General features: G+C 43.8%; 1 protein-coding gene across 1 annotated transcript in view; it reads right to left on the bottom strand.

Moving 5' to 3' along the window:
- KCNK1 (potassium two pore domain channel subfamily K member 1) overlaps window positions 1-10,113 on the bottom strand; it is a 36,746-nt gene extending 26,633 nt beyond the window's left edge. The window contains exon 1 of the mRNA XM_004578530.3: window positions 8,882-10,113. Within this exon, the coding sequence (XP_004578587.2) occupies window positions 8,882-9,236 (355 nt within the window). The 5' untranslated portion in view covers window positions 9,237-10,113. The remainder of the gene's footprint in view (window positions 1-8,881) is intronic.
- Between the last annotated feature and the right edge of the window lie 10,711 nt (window positions 10,114-20,824).

Here is a 20,824-nt window from a genome sequence, read left to right as displayed (position 1 = left end):
AGGATCCAACACTCGCTCCACCTCCTCCAACTCTTTACTCAAATGTCATCACCTTAGTATGGCCTTTCTGGACACCGTAGTGCAGCCTGCAATCCTAGAGGCCATCACATCTCAAGCATGCACTAATTCTACGCTCCCCATGGAACTTTGCTGCCTTTGCTGTCTCCCAAGCACTTATCTTTCAGACTGTTCATTTTACTCATTATCTCCTGAGCAGTATCTCCCTCCTGCACTAGATTGACTTTCCCAGGAGGGAAAACACTGCTCCATTTGTCCACTGCAATATCCGTAAGTACCAGGAGTAGTATCTGATGAGTGTAAGTGCTCGATACTTATTGAGGAACAAGAGCCTTTCTTCTTAAGTCACTTAAGGGAAAGTGAGCATTTATGAGTCTCTCATATATAATTGCTTTCAGATAAACAACTTCAAAGTTATTTCAGCATTTAGTCCTCTGTTTCCTCATCAAGACGGTAAAATTCTATCTAAGGTTTCCTGGAAATGAACAGCATGTTCAGAACATTTTTTTACACCAAAGATATAGACAATAAAAGAAATATGCTTCAAATTGCCCTTTCTAAGCACCTGTGAGGTGTCCAGCAAGGCCAACACAGTCCTCATTCTCAAAGGAACTATTTTTTCTTGAGGACAGAGAGGAAAACAAATAACCTTAGTAAAGGTGATAGTCTTCTACTAAGAAAACTAGAATTTTCCAAGTAAGGTAGCATAAAAAAATATTAACGGAATCAGACAGTAGACAGCTAGCTAATGGATCAGGAGAAAAGAAGCTGGGAAAGGGACTCAGGAAAACAGAATCCCCTAAAGAACCTGCTTCTAAGTTCTGTGAGAGCCACTCTGCACATGCCCTTGGATAGCACTCTCCCCTGGGAGAGGCACTTGTCCCACCTACCCCCTCCTCAGTACATAGTTGTCACTAGAGATATCCTCTAGACAGCACTACAAGTCAGGCAACAAGCCTCAAGAGGCTTCTCCAAAGCTGAATGGAGAGGGCACAGTAGCATCCTTTGAACAAACAGTTTAGTTCAGGTCAGAGTCTAAGCATGAACAAGGGATGAGAATCATAATTAGAGGTTCCAACTCTTGTTTCTCTCATGCAATCCACTGACACTCAGGGACGTGAAATTTAGCATTTTCATCCTTTGAAAATCCATTAGAGATGTTTCTGTTGTCTCTGGTCCAAATCGGCCAGCCAGGATGCTGTGAAGTCTGCATTGTCTAAGTCTCAGAGATGCCTGGGAGATTTCTGTCTAAAACCCTCTGCTGGGTACTAATCGCTGATTCTACAGGGGCTTCGGAGAGTGGGCTTTTCTTTCACAAAGTAAGGTAAACCCCCATCACAGGAGCTAATGCAAAAAAGTGGAGCTTGATCCCCAGCTTAGACAGCAGCAAGTTAAAAAGCACTGGGAATGTACTACATAAGCAATTCATCTCATCAACAAATCAATCAATTCTGTACTGCACATTAAACAAAAGAATCATGAACACAACCGGAAAACAGACAAGCCCTGTCAGTCTGATTTCTGCTAAGGAAGATAATCATGCAATCCTTTCAGGTGCACCAGCTCTACCTCCAATGCCCTCCAGCTACTATTTTCATTATGATCTCAGGTCAGGGCCACACACAGCCAATCAGAGTAACCCCTAACTCTGAGGACTGCACAAACAAAAAGGAATCTGCCCAGACTGAGCAAGGAGAAAAAACAATGTCCAGGAGATATTAGGATTGCGAAAGTCAAGAAAACACTCAAAAGTTTTGAGTTTTCCGCTAAGTAGATATCCTTTCTCCCACACCAATGACAGGCAACATGAACCCAAAACAATGGAGAAGTTAAATACTTTCAGTACTTCATGGACTTAGCTGTAATTGGCATCAAAGAATGTCTCTCAAGAATCAAATCTAGCATGTTGCAATTTTCACTATGCCAAAGACAGCATATGAAATAGATGGTATTTCCAGCCCTGAAACCAAGCTTGTCATGTTGAACCATATGGTAGTGCCACTTTAAGAACTGAGAATTGGCAACTGCACATGCTTCCACCTAACATTACTCTCCTACTCTATAGGCAGTAGATGTCACCCAACACACACATATACACGTGTGCTCACACACACACACACACAACAGTCCAAGAAGCAAGCCATAAAACAACTTGTCCTGAAGGACCTAGAGTTTCCCTTAAATTACTGGTACAGCAGAAGATTTTGTCTTGACAAGGCTTAATGAAAAGCAATTAAAAAAACATAATTTCTTTCAAATTATAGCCATGTATAATAGTAACAGCATGCTATATAACAGGCACAGATAGCAGCAAATATATCATTTGGAAAACAAAACAAAAGCCCAACCATCCCGCGATTCACTAAAAATCTGATGTTGTATAAGCAAGTACAGGTTTGCAACATTTGAACACTAAATAAATCTTGGCTCTCTTCATCTAGAAAAGTTTCTCGAATCTATTATGCACTCCTCTACCTGCTTAAAGAAAAGCAGGCTGAAATATTTTTCTTGATGGCTCAAGAATAACTACTTGGGGTTCTACAACAATGATGTACTGTTAAGATACAAGTAATTTATTTGCTATAATGGTAAAATCTCAAAAATCCTGTCTTGTGTTCCTGTATATATTTGGTTTTTGTACACCCAAAGGTGAAGTATCTGACAACAAAATCCCACAGCTGGAGTGTTTCACAAGGGCAATTGAATTTCTCAGAGTTCAGGAGACTGAGTTCTGGGAGATCAAACTGCCAACAGGTTGAGTTTCTTTTGCAGCCCCTCTGGCTGGCAGACCTCACCCTCTTGCCGTGTCCTCATTTTTACTTAAATGAAGACTAAACCATTAGAGGTTTTGTCTTCAAACACTTCCTGAGGACTGGGGTCAAGAATTCAACGTAGGAATCTGTGAGAGACACAGTTCAGCCCAGAACAACCTCCTCTACACAGATGCATCATAAAGCTTCGACTCTTAAATCAGGCCTGCCTGCACCCAAATGAAGCCCCACATTACTCTTAGCTTTGGGGCCTGAGCAGCAAATCCATTCAACCTAAAGATCGGTTTCTGTAAAGGGATGATGATGATGGTACCTACAGCTTCTGGGTTCCTTGCAGGATATGGAAGATAGCATTTGTAAACACTGTCTACTGCTCAACAAAGGGTTTTTCCAAACAGCATTTTAGTTTTATTACTTAGGTTTTCTGATAGCTATATCCTTTTTAATCTGTTAGGATCTCTCGGACGCAGGGAGGGAATCTGAGAGTGGACAGGGCAGTGAGGTAAGTGGGGAAAGTCTTCTTGGAATTGTACCCATGAAGGGCCTAAAATCTGTTCTTTTAATATTATCTAAAAAAAATAACAACCCAGCACTACAAAGCATGTCAGGAAAAAATCAGCTTAGTTTTCTTTTTATAATAAACAAGTAGCAATCTGTTAGAACTGAATTGAACTTTATGTTATGTTTAAAATACAGACCAATACAGGCTTCTTTTAAAATAATCTGAGCTCAGTACAGTAGCCTAGTGGCTAAAGTCCTCACCTTGCACATGCCAGGATCCCATATGGGTGCCAGTTCTAATCCCGGCAGCTCCACTTCCAATCCAGCTCCCTGCTTGTGGCCTGGGAAAGCAGTCAAGGACGGCCCAAAGCCTTGGAACCCTGCACCCACATGGGAGACCTGGAAGAGGCTCTGGGCTCCTGGCTTCGGATTGCGGCAGCTCTGGCTGTTGTGGCCAGCTGAGGAGTGAATCAACACATGGAAGATCCTCCTCTATGTATATCTGACTTTCCAATAAAAAAAAATTAAAATAAATCTTTAAAAAAATCTGTTACAGACTCCAAAATCAACACATATAATTCAATATAAAGGCTCAAAATCCAGACCATTGACTCTGCTCCAAATAAGGATCACAAGCCCGTGCACAGGATTTCAGATCTAACTCTGGATCATACAGAGTTGGCTTGTTTATATTTGTCCTCACTTCTACTCCAGATAAAATATAGAATTTATTGCATGTTTTAGATAAGATAATCAATGTGACCTGCAGCTTTGTCACCACTGGGAGGAAAAAGGAAAAAACAGTGCCATAAAATCTACATAAAGCTAACCCACATCCTACAATACACAATCACTTATTTGGAAGTGGTTGCCGCTGGCAATGCATAATTCAGATGCTGCATAGCACTTAACCCAACAGCACAAAGAAGCCTAAGAACCTGAATTGTCTTATAGAAAGTTTGCCAAAAGCAAGTAAAGCATTCAGAACTACTCTCTTGAAGCTCCTTGCACAAATCATTCTCATGTAGAGGTCAGCAAACTTTTTCCATAACAAATCAGATATTTTTGTCTTCATGATCACATGGTTTCTAACATAGCTACTCAAACTTAACACTACAGTGGATAGCAGACATACACTGTAAGCAAAGGAGTCTAGTTGCACACCAACAAATTCTTATTTATGAACCATGAAATCTGATTTTCTTAATACTTCAGTGTATTAAAATGCAGAATTTCCCATTACTTCAAAATTTCTTTATTTGCTTGAAAGGCAGACAGAGATTTTCCAGCTGCCAGCTTTCTCTTTCCATGCCCACAACAGTTGGGGCTGAGCCAAGCTGAAGCCCAAAACTCCATCTGGGTCTCCCTAATGGGAAACAGGTACCTTACTACTTGAGCTTTCTCACCTGTTGCCTCCTTGGGTGAGCATTCACAGGAATCTGGAATCAGGATCAGACAGTTGCACCCCATTAAGAGATACGAATGAACCAAGTGGTGTCCACTGCTCCACCAAAAGCCCACTCCCAGCATTTTTGTTTTTATTTTTCACACCACTTGAAAATTACTGAAACCATTCTGAGCTCAGGCTACACAAGGGCAGGTGACAGATCAGACCAGGTAGAAGGGTGGTCATTTGCCCTGCTCTATTCTAAGTACTCAGTAACTGCTTGTTGATGGTAATAACACACTTCTACTGAACATCGGGTGCAGACCAGGGAGCAATCCAACACTCCACTTCCGTGATCTGTTTGGAAAAACTGCCAAGACAGCTCCACAGCTGAGTCACAGATTACAATAAAGCAAGCTCCGCTGAGTTCTCTTACTGAATAGGTGAACTATGGTTTCCAAATATCTCTGCGCCAGAAGGGTAGGTAAGGCACCTTCCTGACTAAAGGTACTATGGCTACAGATGAAAGGAAGCAGGCTCCAAGCTGTCACGTGGCTCCCTCATTTACAAAGCAGGGACAAGCGATGACAGCTTCTAAACTGCATGAATACAAAAACTCTGTTTGCGAAAACATCATCATCATCATCCCACAGCCTAGGTTAGAGAGGATGAATAAATAAGTAGACTTCCAGTAAACCAACAACACAAATTGTTATTAAGAATGACTGACGTGGGGCCTGGCACAGTAACCTAGTGGCTAAAGTCCTCACCTTGCACACGCCAGGATCCCATATCGGCGCCGGTTCTAATCCCGGCAGCTCCACTTCCAATCCAGCTCCCTGCTTGTGGCCTGGGAAAGCAGTCGAGAACAGTCCAAAGCCTTGGAACCCTGAACCGCACCCATGTGGGAGACCCAGAAGAGGTTCCTGGCTCCTGGCTTTGGATAGGCTCAGCTCAAGCTGTTGCAACCACTTGAGGAGTGAATCAGCAGACAGAAGATATTCCTCTCTATCTTTCCTCCTCTCTGTATATCTGACTTTCCAATAAAAATAAAATTAAATAAATCTTTAAAAAATTAAAAAAGAATGACTGACATGGCTCAGAGTTTTCAAGGGCTACTATAAGACAACTTTATTACTTAAAAAACTCTGTTCTTCAAGTATCATCTATACCTTGTTTTCTTAATCTTTGAGAAAAAATCATATATATATATAAGTTATAAGTTATATGGGAAATGTTATCTTTTTTCCTTTTACATGTACACAACCTTCTCTTTAAGAATCATAAGAAAACACCATACTCTTTCTCTCACTCTTACATAAATCACGATCGCTCTGTTCATGTTAGGTTTTTTTAAGTCAAGGGCAAAAGAATTTGGGATATCTACTCCAAATAGGGTATTGTGGCATTTAAGGAGACAGAAGGAGCAGGACGGTCACAGCCACCTTTTGTCCCTTAAAGTAATTCAGAAAGGGATCCTCTAACCTCCCTAAGATGAAGACATTCATTCCAGAGAAGTGCACCATGGCCTGTGCCTGGAGGACAGGGATGTCCTTGTCCATTTCTGAAGGATGCTGGGTCAGCAAAACTAATGTTCAACAAGTGTGTGTGATTCTCTGTCCTTAACCTCTCTGATCATAGGTGCCTCACCAGCCATGAGCCCTGGAATGACTCCACAACAATTAAGAGGCCTTAGATGAGCAGGGAAGGAAGGGAAATCACCAATCTACGTCTCCCTCATGAAGACTTCAGCCCTTGATTTCGAAAACTGGATCGATGTACTTTCTTTGGTTAGAAATAAATACATAAATACATAAATAAAAATAACTGCATTCTGACAGATATGTACGCACAGAGCTGCTATATGATGACTGCCAAGGACAATGCCTTTACAGTGCCCAATAATGTCATTTAGAACAAGAAAAGGTTTGATTATATTGTTTAAATCTGTGACGATTTTCTCAGCAATTCACCATCAAGGGAACTGGAAGAGTTTAAAAAAAAACTGAAAACCTCAAACTAATAACCATCTGAAAAAAAAGCAATCTCTGCAAATATCTGTTTTCTGGTTCTTTTTCCAGAACATTTTTGTCTCAGTAATTAAGAATATTAGATTTACTCTAAAAATTGTCTTAACTTTTGGCACAAACATCAGTGTTTTGAACTTCTAAAGAACGTCAACTTTGTCAAATAGTGGATGAGTACAAAACTAACAAGCAAATATCTTCCAGACTACTTCTATTCACGTAACCAGAGTTCATTCGTCTAACTTTACAAACCCAAAGGCAATTTTTTTCACTTAGTTTACCCCGACCCGACATGCCCTTTGCCCGATTTCCTGAATGAACTCTTGTTTTACAGGAACGCAGGAACCAACAAGGTAAACTTCATACCAACTATCTTTATATGCTAAGAAAAATGGCAGCGATTATCAAAATTTAATCTTTGCCCTTGAATTAGGTCCATAGAATGTGATCTTCATCAGGAATAGCAACACTCACCCAGGAAAAAGCAAAGATTGGTTGCTTCCCTAGCACTGTTTCATTCCTGCTCCACTTTCAAAAGGCCATTGCTAGGAAAACCCTGAAAGCTGTCATCACTGTTAGGAAGGTTTATCCCACACTGTGACCTGGCTGCAAGTGCCCTGGCCAGGTAGCACCAGCCCAGGGCTCATTCACTTCTGTGAGGAGCGAAGGAGCCTCTGGCACCTACACCAGAAAAAGGCAGGGCAACTTCTAAGCTATCTGAGAATACCGCCAGGGCAAGGCCACAGAGACAGTGTTTGGCACAGGAGCGAACATTCTTTAGAAAGTGAGGTAACAGGTCTGGCTTGTTTGGGGCTACCTTAAACACAGTTTGAAAAACAGCAATGGCAAGCTACAAGGACACTTCTCTTTAGGATTAGGATAAAGTTACATCAGTTTAGTAATTCACCCTGGACTCAAGAATGTTTCATGTGATCTATTGTATTATTATTATTACTCATGACCAAATCATTGCCACAACAGCCACGTGGGTAGAGCCTCAGGAGGATCATACATAAATGAATCCTGTGAAGTGGACAAGGGCTGGGAATGAAGGATGGATTGGGTTCCTAAGGGTGGAATCACTTGTGAGGGTGGGGAAGAGAAGTGGAGATTACACAGTGTTACTGCACGGAAATTTCAAGGCCCAGAAGCCAGCAGCACACAGGTAATGAGGGCCTGGGTGACCTTGTACACACCAAGACCGGCTGCTGCCAGGACTGGACTCGGGGGACAGAAGAAGTAACTGCGCTAAAGGCGCCTGCAGCACCCCAGCCCAGGAACCTAGGCAAGCCACAGCAGAGGAAAGTTGAGGGCCATTCATGTCCTCTTGCCGTCCCAGCGCCCTGGGGCAGGCGCCTCTTCTTCCCTGGAGGACTTTGCATTCCTGAGCATCCTGCCACTGAGGCTTCCAAGCTTTACCATGAGACTAGCACACTTACAGTTGAAATCCCTGCTGCATCAAATGTCCCATTTGGGCACACCGGTGACAACCCAAGCTCCCCTCTCCTCTCCCTGCCCCTTTGATCGGGATGTGCGCTCAGAGGTCACGCGCCAGAGGCCGAGTGATGTCACCCGGCTACTCCTAAGCTACCTACCACGCACCAAAGAGCCAAAATAGGTATACAAGAGCAAAAGAGAAGGTCACCCTTGGGAAGGTGACCCGTGAGCAAAGAAGTGTCAGACTCGGCGACCTCTGGCCTCCACAACCGATTCAGGAGGAGGGTGAGCGCCCGCGAGCAGCGGCCGGTGTCCCCAGCGCTTGAAGGCCAGCGAGCTACAGTTTCCAACATAGCGGATCGGATGGGGGCAAGGTGTTCCCACCACTGAACTCAGAGTATGGAGGCACCTGCGGCCGCTCAGGCGGAAGGGCGTAGGGACCATTTCACTGGAGTTACAGGCGACAACACCCAAGTCTAGTTGCCAGTCCACCTTGGCGGTTTCCGGCTCGCGGCACCTGCCCTTCCCGAGTCACTGCAGAACAGGCGCGGAGAGGGACCACAGTACCTGGGAAAGTGGGCTCGAGGAGATAAGAGCACCATGGGGGCTGGAAGGATGGTGGGCCGGGGTGCCCTAGGAGCAGGTAGGCTGCAGAGGCCAGGGGCTGGACGAGTCAGGCAAGCCAGGACGTGGGTGTGGGGCGCGGTGGCAGTTTTCGGGGGGCTGCGGCAGCCTCCTACCTGTGGTGGAGAGTACGGTGCTGGCGAAGAAGAGCGCGGAGGCGAAGTCCCAGTTCCAGTTGCCTGAGGCGTTGCTGCGCACGGACACGCCGTAGTTGCTGGCCTCCAGCACCCGGCCCAGGAACTGCTCAAGCTGCTGCTCTGACAGGCACTCGTGCTCCTCCACGAAGCGCCGCTTCAGCTTGCGCAGCTCCTGGCGCAGCAGGTCCTCATAGGGCAGCTCTACCGAGGAGAAGACCACGGCGCCGAAGACCAGGTAGAGCAGGTAGCCGAGCACCAGGAAGCCGAAGCACCAGGCCGAGCGGTGCCGCTCCACCAGGCGCACACACGAGCTGCCGGCCAGGGACTGCAGCATCTTCACCGCCACCGCCACCGCCGATGCCAAAGCCAAAGCCTACGCCGCAGACCGGCCCGAGCGCGGCCTGCCGCCCCCTCCCGCCCGGCGCCGCTCCCGCCCCGGCCCGGCCCGGCCCCACGCCTGCTCCCGTGGCGCGCTCGCACGCCCGCCGCGCTCCTCCGGGCAGCGCCGTCTCCCTGCGATTGGCTCCCTCCGGCGTTGTTTTTCTTCCTTCTTTTCCTGTTTCCTCGCAATATAAAAAGCCCAGATGATGTGGCGCTGACGTGGTTGCCAGCTCAGGTAACCTGAGAGTCGGCGGAGACCGCGCGCAAACTTGGCTGGTGCGCGGGGACTGAGCCGCTGTGAGGCCCAAGAGTCCCTCTGCCAGGAGAGTGGGGGCGCCAGACTCCCCTGCCCGGCTGCCTCGACTCCTCCTGCTCCCTTTTCTGGGGTCTGAGAACCAAACCCGAGCGGATTGCGGACCTCCAGCAATGCGCCAGCGGTCGGAAACCCCTTGGTACCAGCTCCTCTAGCTTCTCCACTTTATTTCGTCCCAATCAGCCCTGGAATAGTGAGCACAGTGACACTTGCCTTCTCTGTGTCATTGACCACACAGGGAAGTAACCTGGTGTCAGAGGTTGCCTGGGTGCCCGAAGTCTCCTCCCACCCACGCATCCCCTCCGTAGGGGCCCCTGCGAAAGGCTCTTTCAGAACTCGGAATCTTTTAATGAAGGAACATGGGTTTTGCCATAAAGAAAGTTTCCAATGTGTTGGTGACTACTGGGAACAGCTGGGACGGTTCTTTGTAAGGCCAAGCAAATATAGACGCAGTGAGCGCCTTGTGGAGTTAAAAACGGGTGTCCCCTTTCCGGAAAGGTGATTTGGCGCTGTTTCAGAACCTTGAAAGACTGTGTACGCCCTGAGTGATGTGTCCTAGAAAGCGGCAGCCCAGCCTGTGAGGCCAAGAGGCACACAGGAGGCCATCCAACAAGACCTATATATATGTCTATACATATATATATATATGCATGCGTGCTCCTAAGCGCCACACACGTGCATGAAATAATGCAGAACCGGAAACATTCTAAATATTCCGGAGAAGGGAACTGGTTGAGTAACTTATGGTATCTCTACAGTGTGGATGTCATTAAGGTCCTGTTTGAAGACTGCTGAGGCAAGAGCAAAACAGTGCAGTTTCTTGGACTTGCTCAGTATTTGCATTTTACATTGTAAAACAGAATTGTTCAGTGTAATACATAGATAGCATGCAAGTAAAAGCAGCTAACTCCTAACAGTTGTCTTTGACTGATAGTGGAGTAGGTCCGTGAATTTTGTTCCCTGTATTTTGAAATAATGTTCAAATTTCCTGCAGTGGATGTATTATTTTGATGATGATGATAATAAAAAGACCAGTAAGGGGGAAATAAATTGGGAGCAAGTGTTTGGAATAATGATTAAGCCACAGTTTGGGACATGGCTTACATGTTAGAGTGCCTTGCGCTAGGTGACTTAGTGAGTTCACCCAGGAAATGAGGAAGCACCATTTTTCTGAGGGGTAAGAGCAGGGAAAGAAAAGGAATACTGATCAAGACACGTTGAAATGGAGGCAAATAACATAGAAGCACAGCTCCCCTTCCAGCTCCAGCTTGCTGCTGATGCACTCGCTGGGGTGCAAGCGGATGCTAGCTGAGGTCCTTGGGTCCCTGGCACCCTTGTGAAAGAGCTGGATTGAGATCCCTGCTCCTGGCTTAGTCCTGGTCATTGTGGATGATTTAGGAATTGAACCAGAGGTCAGAAGCACTTTCACTTCCTCTCTCTCTCCTCTCTTTCTGCCTCAATCTCAAAATTTTAAAATATAATTAAAAATAAATAAGTATAGCTGAGTTGGAACAATGATTTAATTTTAATGTAATACCTAGCTGAACATCTGTCTACCTCCTGGGTTTCCTAAGAGTCTCCTATTCTGTGTTTTCATCTCCACTCACTGAACTGTCTAGTGTCATCACCAGTGACTAACTTCCAGTGAACAACCACCCTTGTCTGCACTTGAAATTGTTCTGGTCAGTATTTCCTTTCTTTCCTTGCTCTTAAAATTTTATTTTTTAATTTTTATTGTAAAGGAAAGACAGATTTACAGAGGAAAGGAGAGACAGAAAGATCCTCCATCTGCTGTAGTTGCAATGGCCAGAGCTCAGCTGATCCAAAGCCAGGAGCTTCTTGGTCTCCTATGCGGGCACAGGGTCCCAAGGCTTTGGGCCATTTTCCACTGTTTTCCCATGCCACAAGTAGGGAGCTGGATGGAAAGTGGAACAGCTGAAACACAAATTAGTGCCTATATGGGATCCTGGGGCATGCAGGGTGAGGATTTAGCCATTGAGACAATATACTAGGCCCTCTTTCCTCGCTGTTCTCCTACAGGAAAGCTGTACTTCCTTACTTTTCGGATGGTCACTCACCCATCCTCAATGTCTCAGCCTTAGGGAATGCTGGCCTCATCTTGGAGGGCCCAGAATGGTTCCTTTTCTGCAAGCCACTTGCCCTCTACCTATAGACCACTGCACATCTCATTCCTACAATGTCCTCTGCAGGGTGCTCAGTACCTCCTGCTCACCCCTGCCTTATTCTTGGTCTCTGCCCATTTCACCTATTAGTGGACTTCAGTCCTTAAAGCCTACCCCCCTTTCCCAGAGACATACTCTCGGAGTCCTTTGCTTCTCATGGTAACTTTTGTCCCTCTATCTCTGTTCTCATGGCTCTTTCTCCATCTTAGGAATACCGTTTCTATCCTTTGGGGCCTAGTTTAAAGACCATGCCTCACTTCATTCATAAAACTTCAGCTGTCCCAATAGGATGTGATATCTTCCTCCTCCCATAATCCCTTGAATGTCAAAGTTGGTGGGATACCATGATTAGCTGTATATACATGTGTAGTTATATCCTCACACACACATACATGTATCTGGCAACTACAAGACATGGTTGCGAGTTCTTTGACACTCCTCTTCAAACAGTAGAGACCAGTGAGGATGACATTAGATGATTTCCACAGCTCAGTATAAGAGGTCAGCCCCTTCTAACCTTGTTCTGTTGAACTCCTCATTTGGTGTTCTGAGTTATCACGTAAGACACTTGATCATCTTGAGATTGCCATGCTGAAAAGTGTTGTAGGTGACAGTCCTGGTTGAACCCAGCCTTCATGCAAGCCTTACTCAGACTCTAGACCTGAATGTGGCCATCTTCAACTTGCCAGACCAGGCCGTTCGCCCTGCCAGATGCCGCTAGGTGACTTACCTCTATCCTTGTTTCTGGAACAGAAGAATTTCACAGGCAAGATCTGCTTGGATCCAGGGATGTAATTAACTGGGTGTGATTTTAAGCCATTAGGTTTTCGGGTAGCCTGTTATATAATGATAGAGAACTGGAACAACATGTGTGTGGACTCTACTGGATTTAGGTAATCATTGTTACAATTTTTCTTTTTAGGAAATTTGTCCTTCCCTCCATATTTCACCTCTCTGTCTGAGACTTTGTCTAAGTTTACACTACAAGCATGCCAAGAATACCAAATACTTTACAAGCGTGCTATCCTTAGGCTCATGGAGATATTATGGGAGGGCTCTGAGGGGGGCATAAGTCCCACTCCACATGGTGAGGTCAATTAAGTACATTCTAAAGCCAGTTGAGTGTGTGACTAACATGCAAAGATGTCTAACAACACTGCCTCTAAAGGATGACATATGTGCTGATGATGCAGGTTGCCTGTCTACCTACCACTTCCTGGCCTACTACTCTAGACAGATTCACCTATCTTCAACGAAGTTATCAAATTTAGAAAAATGAGGATTCCCCCTCCCCTTCTGATGTAAGCTGAACCACAGGTAATTTATATGTGTCTCATTATTGACTGACTACTTCTCTCCATACCTACTTTCCCACAGGGATTCAGGGGACTTTGTTAGCTGATGTTTCTCCTGCCCCGTCCTTATCCCAGGGTGCCAGAAACTGCCCTCAGGTATTACTGGAAAATCAATGGGAGCATAGAAGAAAACTCAGAGTACAAAAGTACACGAGAGTGCACTAAGCATGGGGTGGAGGGTGTGGACTGAGTGGGAGCAAGGCTAGTTCTGCTTTTCTCATTAATATTGCTGTTATTTGGTATAACCTGTGAATTGGTGGCCATTCTCACACTAAAGCTAATGATGGAAATGATCACTATTGTGTTTTGTGGCAATTAGGCATAAATAGGTATAATTATCTTAACAGGTTGAGATGATGATAGTGAAAAAAATTAACTATGCAAGCAAGTTTTTTATTTGGGTTCAAAAATTGAAATTCATAAATACAGGATTATAGGTAAACCTAGTCGACCAGTAACAAGCATGGAAATTTAGGCTTTATGATTTGACTTCTGGGCACATGCCCCAAAGAACTGAAAGCAGGGACCTAAGCCAATACCTGCACACCCAAGTTCATGGGAGCACTATGCATAATAGCTGAAAAGTGGAAGCAACCCAAGTGTCCATCAGTGTGTGAATGGATAAACCACACAAATAGAGGTGCCTCTGAGAATTGCTGGCCTGTGATGAAAGATGATCTGGATGCTCCAAGCCTGGAGTCCCTGACTCCTGACTGGTGCCATACCACATGTCCAGGGACTCAGATCAGACCTTCAGCTTCTTTGTTCCCAGGACTGAAGGTGTTTATAGTCTCCTAATTGATAGAGAGGTGGCAGTCTCAGGAGTACAGATCCGGATTCATCCTCTGGATGCAAGAAGAACACGTGACAGATGACTCCTTTGCTGGCCCTCCTGCCTTTGCAGGCCCAGGGCAGTCTGTGTGTCCCTGCCTAAGCAGTATACACACTTTCCTTACTGCATGTTAACCATTGATCCCAATTGTGTTACCCAAAAAACTTGGTGGATTCTTTCTCAGCTTAGTGTAGAAATTTTTTTTTTTTTTTTAAATATTCATTTATTCATTAATTACATTGCATTACATGACACAATTTCATAGGTACTGGGATTCCCCCCCCTTCACCCCAAACCCTTCCCCCATCATGAATTCCTTCACCTTGATGCATAACCACAGCTCAAGTTCCGTTGAGATTCCCTAATTAAAAGTTTACACCATACAGAGTCCAGCATCCCACTTGTCCAGTTCAAGTTCAACCGCCTCTTAGGGAGGCCCTCTCAGGTTAGTGTAGAAATTAAAAAGCCTGGAAGTGACTGCAGACAGAGGAAAAATAATTGATTTGCAAAGTGACCAGATGAGCGTGCAAAAATGAAAAGAGAAAGCACCTCCTGGGAGAGGGCCAGGAGATTAACTGCCTCTTGAAAGGAGAAAGGGAGAGGCACCAAAGAGTTTCCAAAGGGTCTTGGGAGTTTAAGCATCCCTGATATCTCCTTGTCTGGGCTGGAAGCTGTGGGGAAGATGTTCTCCTCTGGTGATCTCTCAACTAGTTAGGAAATGGCTGGGCAATTTTTGTGCTACCTACTTCAAGGTGTGGCCAGGATTTTAGTGGGCTCAGATGCTCTCAAATTGCGTTTTACCCGTGAGTCACTAAAAACATAACTGATTCCTGCTCACCTATCTTGTAACATACCCGCCATGAGTACAAAAGGAAGGAAATGGATGGAATAAAGGGCTTTCCTAGAAGCAAAGGAAGCAAGCTTGCTGAGAAAGAGAACAAATGAAATGGGGAGCATGTGATACTCCCTTTTTAAAAAGAAGAAGCAGTATTCTAATGCTTTCCTTTACTCGCTCTCTGTCCATGTTCATTTGCAAGATGCCCACTTCCCCAATCAAGCATTTTCCTACTCTACACTCCCCAGCCTCTGAATTTTCCAGTGCTGCTGTGAAATGATGACAGCCGTATTGATCCTGTGGTCACTTCCATGTACACTCATCAACTTCTCCAAAACAGACCATGCATTTTAGTGTCATTGAAAGCAAGAGCAATCATGCCAGATGCAGGTATAGGATGTACAAAGGAGTCTATTAGCCAAGCTTGGCAACGGCAGTGCCAGCTACCCTAGGAACCAATAGCATGTTTGGAGTCTCACCTTCCTAATACTAGCTGCAATTACTAGGCAGCCATTCGTCTGGTGATAACAGAAGTTAGAAAATGAAAAGTCACGGTGGCAATCCAGTCTGAAGAGGAAGAAATGGTCATTACCATGAAATCCATCCATGTGCTTGCTTTGGCAGCACATATACTAAAATTGGAACCATGAAATCCATCCATTAAAGACCTATAGTCCAGCTTCCCCAGCAATATAAATTATCCTAAAAATTGTGAAGCAAACAATTTGAACACATTTACAAAGCTGCAGTCTCCCTTTTCTGGCTTCTCTGCCCATGTTCTGTTATTGTTAGACCTCACCTCTCCTGGAACTCTTGAAGGTACATCAATTAGAAATGCAAAGCATTTTAGCATTTGCATCTTCACCGATTCACCCAAGTAGTGAACAGAGGGTGAGAAATGTAGAGATAAGTGAACCATGTTCAAGGACTACCTCTGTCATCAAAGTCTGTCTATAGGAAGCAGGAGAGCAAGAGGTATCTAAGAAGCCAAGACCTGGAGCATGAGTGCCAACGCATGGTACCAAGAGAGAGTCCCTTCCCAGTATAGGCTTTTATGGGGCTTCAGAGGGGAGTGGTTACACAACACACAATACTGCCCCCTCCCAGGACCCAGGTAATAATGGGTATGTATTCTGTATGCACAGGTAGGCAAAAAGTATTACATAGGCGAGAGAGGTGTGGCTTCCAAACTTGTGCCCGTGAACTAGTTGCATAAAACCATATCATTAACAGCTTGGCTCACCCAGGCTTGGTTATTCCCATAATCACATATCATTATAGTATGGGAGGTTGTGGTCCTGATGAAGGAAAAAAGAGAAAATAGGTCACAGATGGTATCTTTTTCTTTTCTTTTCTTTTCTTTTCTTTTCTTTTCTTTTCTCTCCTTTTCTTTCCTTCTTGAGCAGTCTGGCCCTAGGTGCTGTGTATCCCCAGTGCCTTCCATCTCTTTCCAACCAGGATGACAGCACCTGAGCTACAGACAGCAATACAGTTCAGGAACTACTGCGTGTGCATGTGACATCATTATCAATATAGGTACAAAGTTCTGGGTGGTATCAGGAAGCTTTCCAGTTGTAAACAGCTTAATGCTGAGATCAGTGGTGAGAACCTGCCTACTTAGAGTGAAAGTATTTACAACCGGTGACCTTATCCTGCTGAACTCTACAGCCAGAATTACTGAGAAATATCTCTAGACTTCACTCCCTACAGTTCTGAGTTTGATGTGTTAGCTCCATCCCCTAGATCCTAGAATAATTTAAAGCAATTCCCTGTCTATCTTGTGCCACTTTTCCACATTTCAAATGCATTCAAATTGGGTCTTCAAGTAGTCTTCTGTAGCTGAAGACACCAAAGCCATCTCTGGTCCTTCTGTATTTGTACTGGATACACTGAGTCCGTTGGTCTCTAATATATACCTCCTGATATTACTATTTTTAATGAGTAAATGCTTTGCCTGTCCCATTAGATCTTGTACTCTTTTTTAAAAGATTTATTTTTTTATTTAAGAAAACAGATTTACATTGGGAAGGAGAGGTAGAGAGAAAAGGTCTACCATTCATCTGGTTCAAGAATATTCTTTCACATAAAATATGTACAGTATTTATCTTTGATCATTTGATTAGTAAGTAATCACAATGATTGTTCTTTCCTAAGGTGACAGTATTTTGTCCAGTGGAAAAAGGTTTTAACACCATGGCCAACAAACTCTTCACATGCCATTAATATCTGTTACTGTTTTCAATGTGACAAAAGTGGTTGTTAGCACAAGGGGACCTAGACATGGAATGATCTATTTGAGGTAGTTTTACTCCAGGATTCTTCATAAATTGGACTTCTTAGTTTTTTTTTTACCCTGAAGGCAAAAATCTTGGGTTACACTTTAAATTTTTTTTCTAGCAGTTATACTTTGGGCAAGAGCCATTTAGCCTTTTTTAAAAAATATATTTATTTTTCATTGAAAGGCAGATTTAGAGAGATGGGGAGACAGAGAAAGATCTCCCATCCTCTGCTTCACTCTACAAATAGCCACAATGACCAGAGCAGGCTAGTCTGAAGCCAAGAGTCAGGAGCCTTTTCCAGATCTCCCAGCTGGGTTCTGGGGCCCAAGGACTTGAGCCATCCTACACTGCCCTCCTAGACCATTAACAGGGAACTGAATTAGAGGCAGAGCAGCCAGGACTTAAACTAGTGCCCATGTGGGATGCCAGTGACACACACAGAGGCTTAGCTTGTTACATCAAGCACTAGCCCCTAGACTAGACTATTGATTCTTAATCATCTTTTTAAAAAAATTAATCATGTTGCCTTACAGGTTCTTGAGGTCCAGATCCCAATGAATCAAGTCATGACCTCATCACTAGCACTTCTACTTAGATGACGGATAGATCCCAATCCAAAGACATTCCAAGCAGAGATCATCTGCCTACCAATCTAATTCATCACAAATGTTTCAAACACCAGAGAGCATTTTAATGAAAGTAGGGGTGGATGGCAATTTTGAGCTGAGCAAGGGTGCTTGTAGGTGAGACTGTTATGAATTAAAAACAGGAGAGATTTGACCATCATTGTGTATTGCAAAGAAGAGACCACTGTAAAAGCTTGGATTAAAGCAAAAGAAAACAGAGGGGATGATAGATAAAGAAAGATGGCACATTTCATAGTCATTCATTTACTTAACAGATAAAGATGGAATATCTCCCATGAGAGAAGAAATTTGCTTGTTTGAGGAATATCGTAGTAAGCAAAATTATTATACTTCTTGTATTAGAAGAGCCTGTCCAGAAGAGTCAAACGTTAGCTAAATATTCAATAAAATATTAAGAATGAAGTAGAGGGAAACATAAAGACATAATAATAAAGTAGATAATAAGGTATTATATATGTAACAAGGTATATAACAATATCTAACTGAATCGGGAATTCAGTGTGGGCTGAAGTGAAAGTTAATAGGGATCAGGTATGGGAAGAAACCGGGGGGCTCAGCAAGGGGGCTGGAATTGGTACTGAAAAAGGTTAAAAATACAAGGGGTCACATAATGCAGGAACTTACAGAGCAAATGAAAAATTGGGGGCTTTTTTCTTGAGAATCCAGAGGATTCTTGAGAATTTCAGTGTAACAATTTCTATTTCAAAATGAGCACTTTGCAATGTGAATAAGGGGTCTGTGCAGAGGAGGAGATGTTGATAGAGCCATTGGAAGAGAATGGGCCAGGAGAGGCAGGCTGGCTGGAGACACCGGTGTGTGGCAGTGCGGGAAGGAAGGATCATGTATGTGATGTGCTTGGCTGCAGCCTCAGTACGTAGAACAGCCTGGCACATGATAGAATCTCAGCAAGTGGTCACAGGAATGAAAATGAATGAATGAATGTGGGCAAAGGGGCACAGACTTGAGAGTTTCCAGTATTAAGGGCTGAGTGATCCGGTGTGGTAAGAAAGGCCTCAGGATTCTAGCTTGTGTATCAGTGTCCCTGGTGGTAGTAGCATTAGCTGAAATACTGAACACAAGACAAGAAAAAAAGGTTGCAGAGAACCGTAATAATTCCAATGTAAAACCAGCTGAATTTGAGAGTCTTTTCAGATATGCAAGAGAATGTATTTCACAGGCAGTTGTGTATACAGGCCTTGGAGCTTGGCGCATTCTCGGTTTGGAGACAAAAATTTAAGTAATAGGTTACCTAATATTCATATATGGACTATTTCTAGGAAAAGAACAGTTTGGGGTGTAGATCTGGGAATGGGTGGCTGAAATGTAGTGCGTGTGTAAGATTAGTGGAGCATGATTACTGTAGCAAAAATGGTCGAGGACATAGGAATGTTGGCTGGTGGATGGAACATGCCCATGGATGTTAAAAATCTTTGCAGGAAACGATAGGAGCTAAAGTGCAGAAAGGTGGCCTCACTCAAGTACCAAAGTCTTCTGGGTCCTGGTGGGTATTTGGTAAAACAACAGAAACAGGCTGACAGATGTCCCGGAGTACTGTGAAGAGACACAGGGAAATAAACAAGTATTAAACTAGACTTCAGAAGGTTCAGCTCCCCTTTATATGGGATCTGCAGGTGAGCAAATCACTCAACTTTCTAAACCTCTTTTTCTTTGTTATGTTGAACAAAGATGAATAGAGAGAAGTAATAGTAACCTATCTTCTGTCCATATCTATAGTGAGAATCAAGGAAAATAACTTTTTCTTCATAGCCAGTAGGGCAGAGCTGATACTGGTTTTCTTGGAGCATCTGTATGAAAAGCCCCAAGTATTCTGAAGACAGAAGGCATGTTGTGAGCCTGGAATGTGCTTTCCAAACTCTCTTCCTAAGGGAACACACTCAAGCTGCAGCCTGAAATACTACAGAGTGGACATGAACTTTGATTATAAAATACTAAAATATTTGAGGCAAGAATGATTGACCCTAAAATCAAAACTTAAACACACAGTATAAATAAGTTAAAATTAAAATAAAAGCTACAGCTCAGTAACTGAGTTTTTCAATGGTTAAACATGTGTCTCTATTATCTAACATACAGAAGACAATTGGTTCCTCTTTTCAGTATAAACCAGAGGGTAAATACATTTTATTCAAGAAAAATATAATTGCATCAAAGTAATATGCATGGAGTTTGTAGTATATGAGTACATAGCTGATTTAGCAAGTAGAAACTATTAACAACTAAAATATCATAGGGCTCCCCACCTAGATTCTTTCCAGAATCTCAACCCCTAGACAGTCTCTCCAGGTTTTGGTGAAGCCATATCCATAACTGGCCATCTTTATGGGTCCTTGTCTCTACAACACCTCAAATAATAAGGCTTTATATTTCTTCTTCTTTGTGGCAACAGAGCTGTCTGTCACTCAGGAAATCAGAGTTTTATTTTACTATTTTTTGTGCTTGTCATATATTTGCTTTTAAGGAAAACCTATGGGATTGGCAGTCTCTCCCATGGACCTGCGGCCACCTGAAGTGCACACTAAAGTTTCTGGGAGGCAAGATCTCAGAGATGTCACTTCGCCCAAGATTTCTATCCGTCAGTTAATCAACCTGACACTACTCCAGGAAAAGGGACTGGACAGATGGAATTAAGATTACCAACCACTGACTTTAAAAGATTATCCTGGATTATCTGGTTAAACCCAGTGTAACCAATAAGCCCTTTAACATCAGAGGAGCAAGGCTGAAGTCAGACACACGAAGAGGCAGATGGGAATATCAGAAAGATGTGAAGCAGGAGAGGGACTTCAGTCTTTGATGCTGGCTTTTTGAGGCCCCTGAGCTGGAACACTCATTCACAATTGTGAAAGTCCCATTCACGATTACTGGGAAATGGAAACCTTGGTTTAAATCATATTGAAGTAGATTCTGCCAGCAAGTCACAGTGAGACTGAAAGAGCCTCCAAAAATGGAGCAGCTTTGCCAATACCTTGGTTTTGTCCTTAGCCATGTTGTACTCAGATTTGTGAGCAACTGTGAGATAATAACTATAGGATTTTAACCTCCTAAATCTGTGATAATCTGTTATGGCATCAGTAGA

The sequence above is a fragment of the Ochotona princeps genome, chromosome 10 (genome assembly GCF_030435755.1).
Source record: "Ochotona princeps isolate mOchPri1 chromosome 10, mOchPri1.hap1, whole genome shotgun sequence".
NCBI classification, from domain to species: Eukaryota; Metazoa; Chordata; class Mammalia; order Lagomorpha; family Ochotonidae; genus Ochotona; species Ochotona princeps.
Note: the sequence above shows the minus strand (reverse complement) of the source record. Positions and strands in the feature narration are given on the sequence as shown.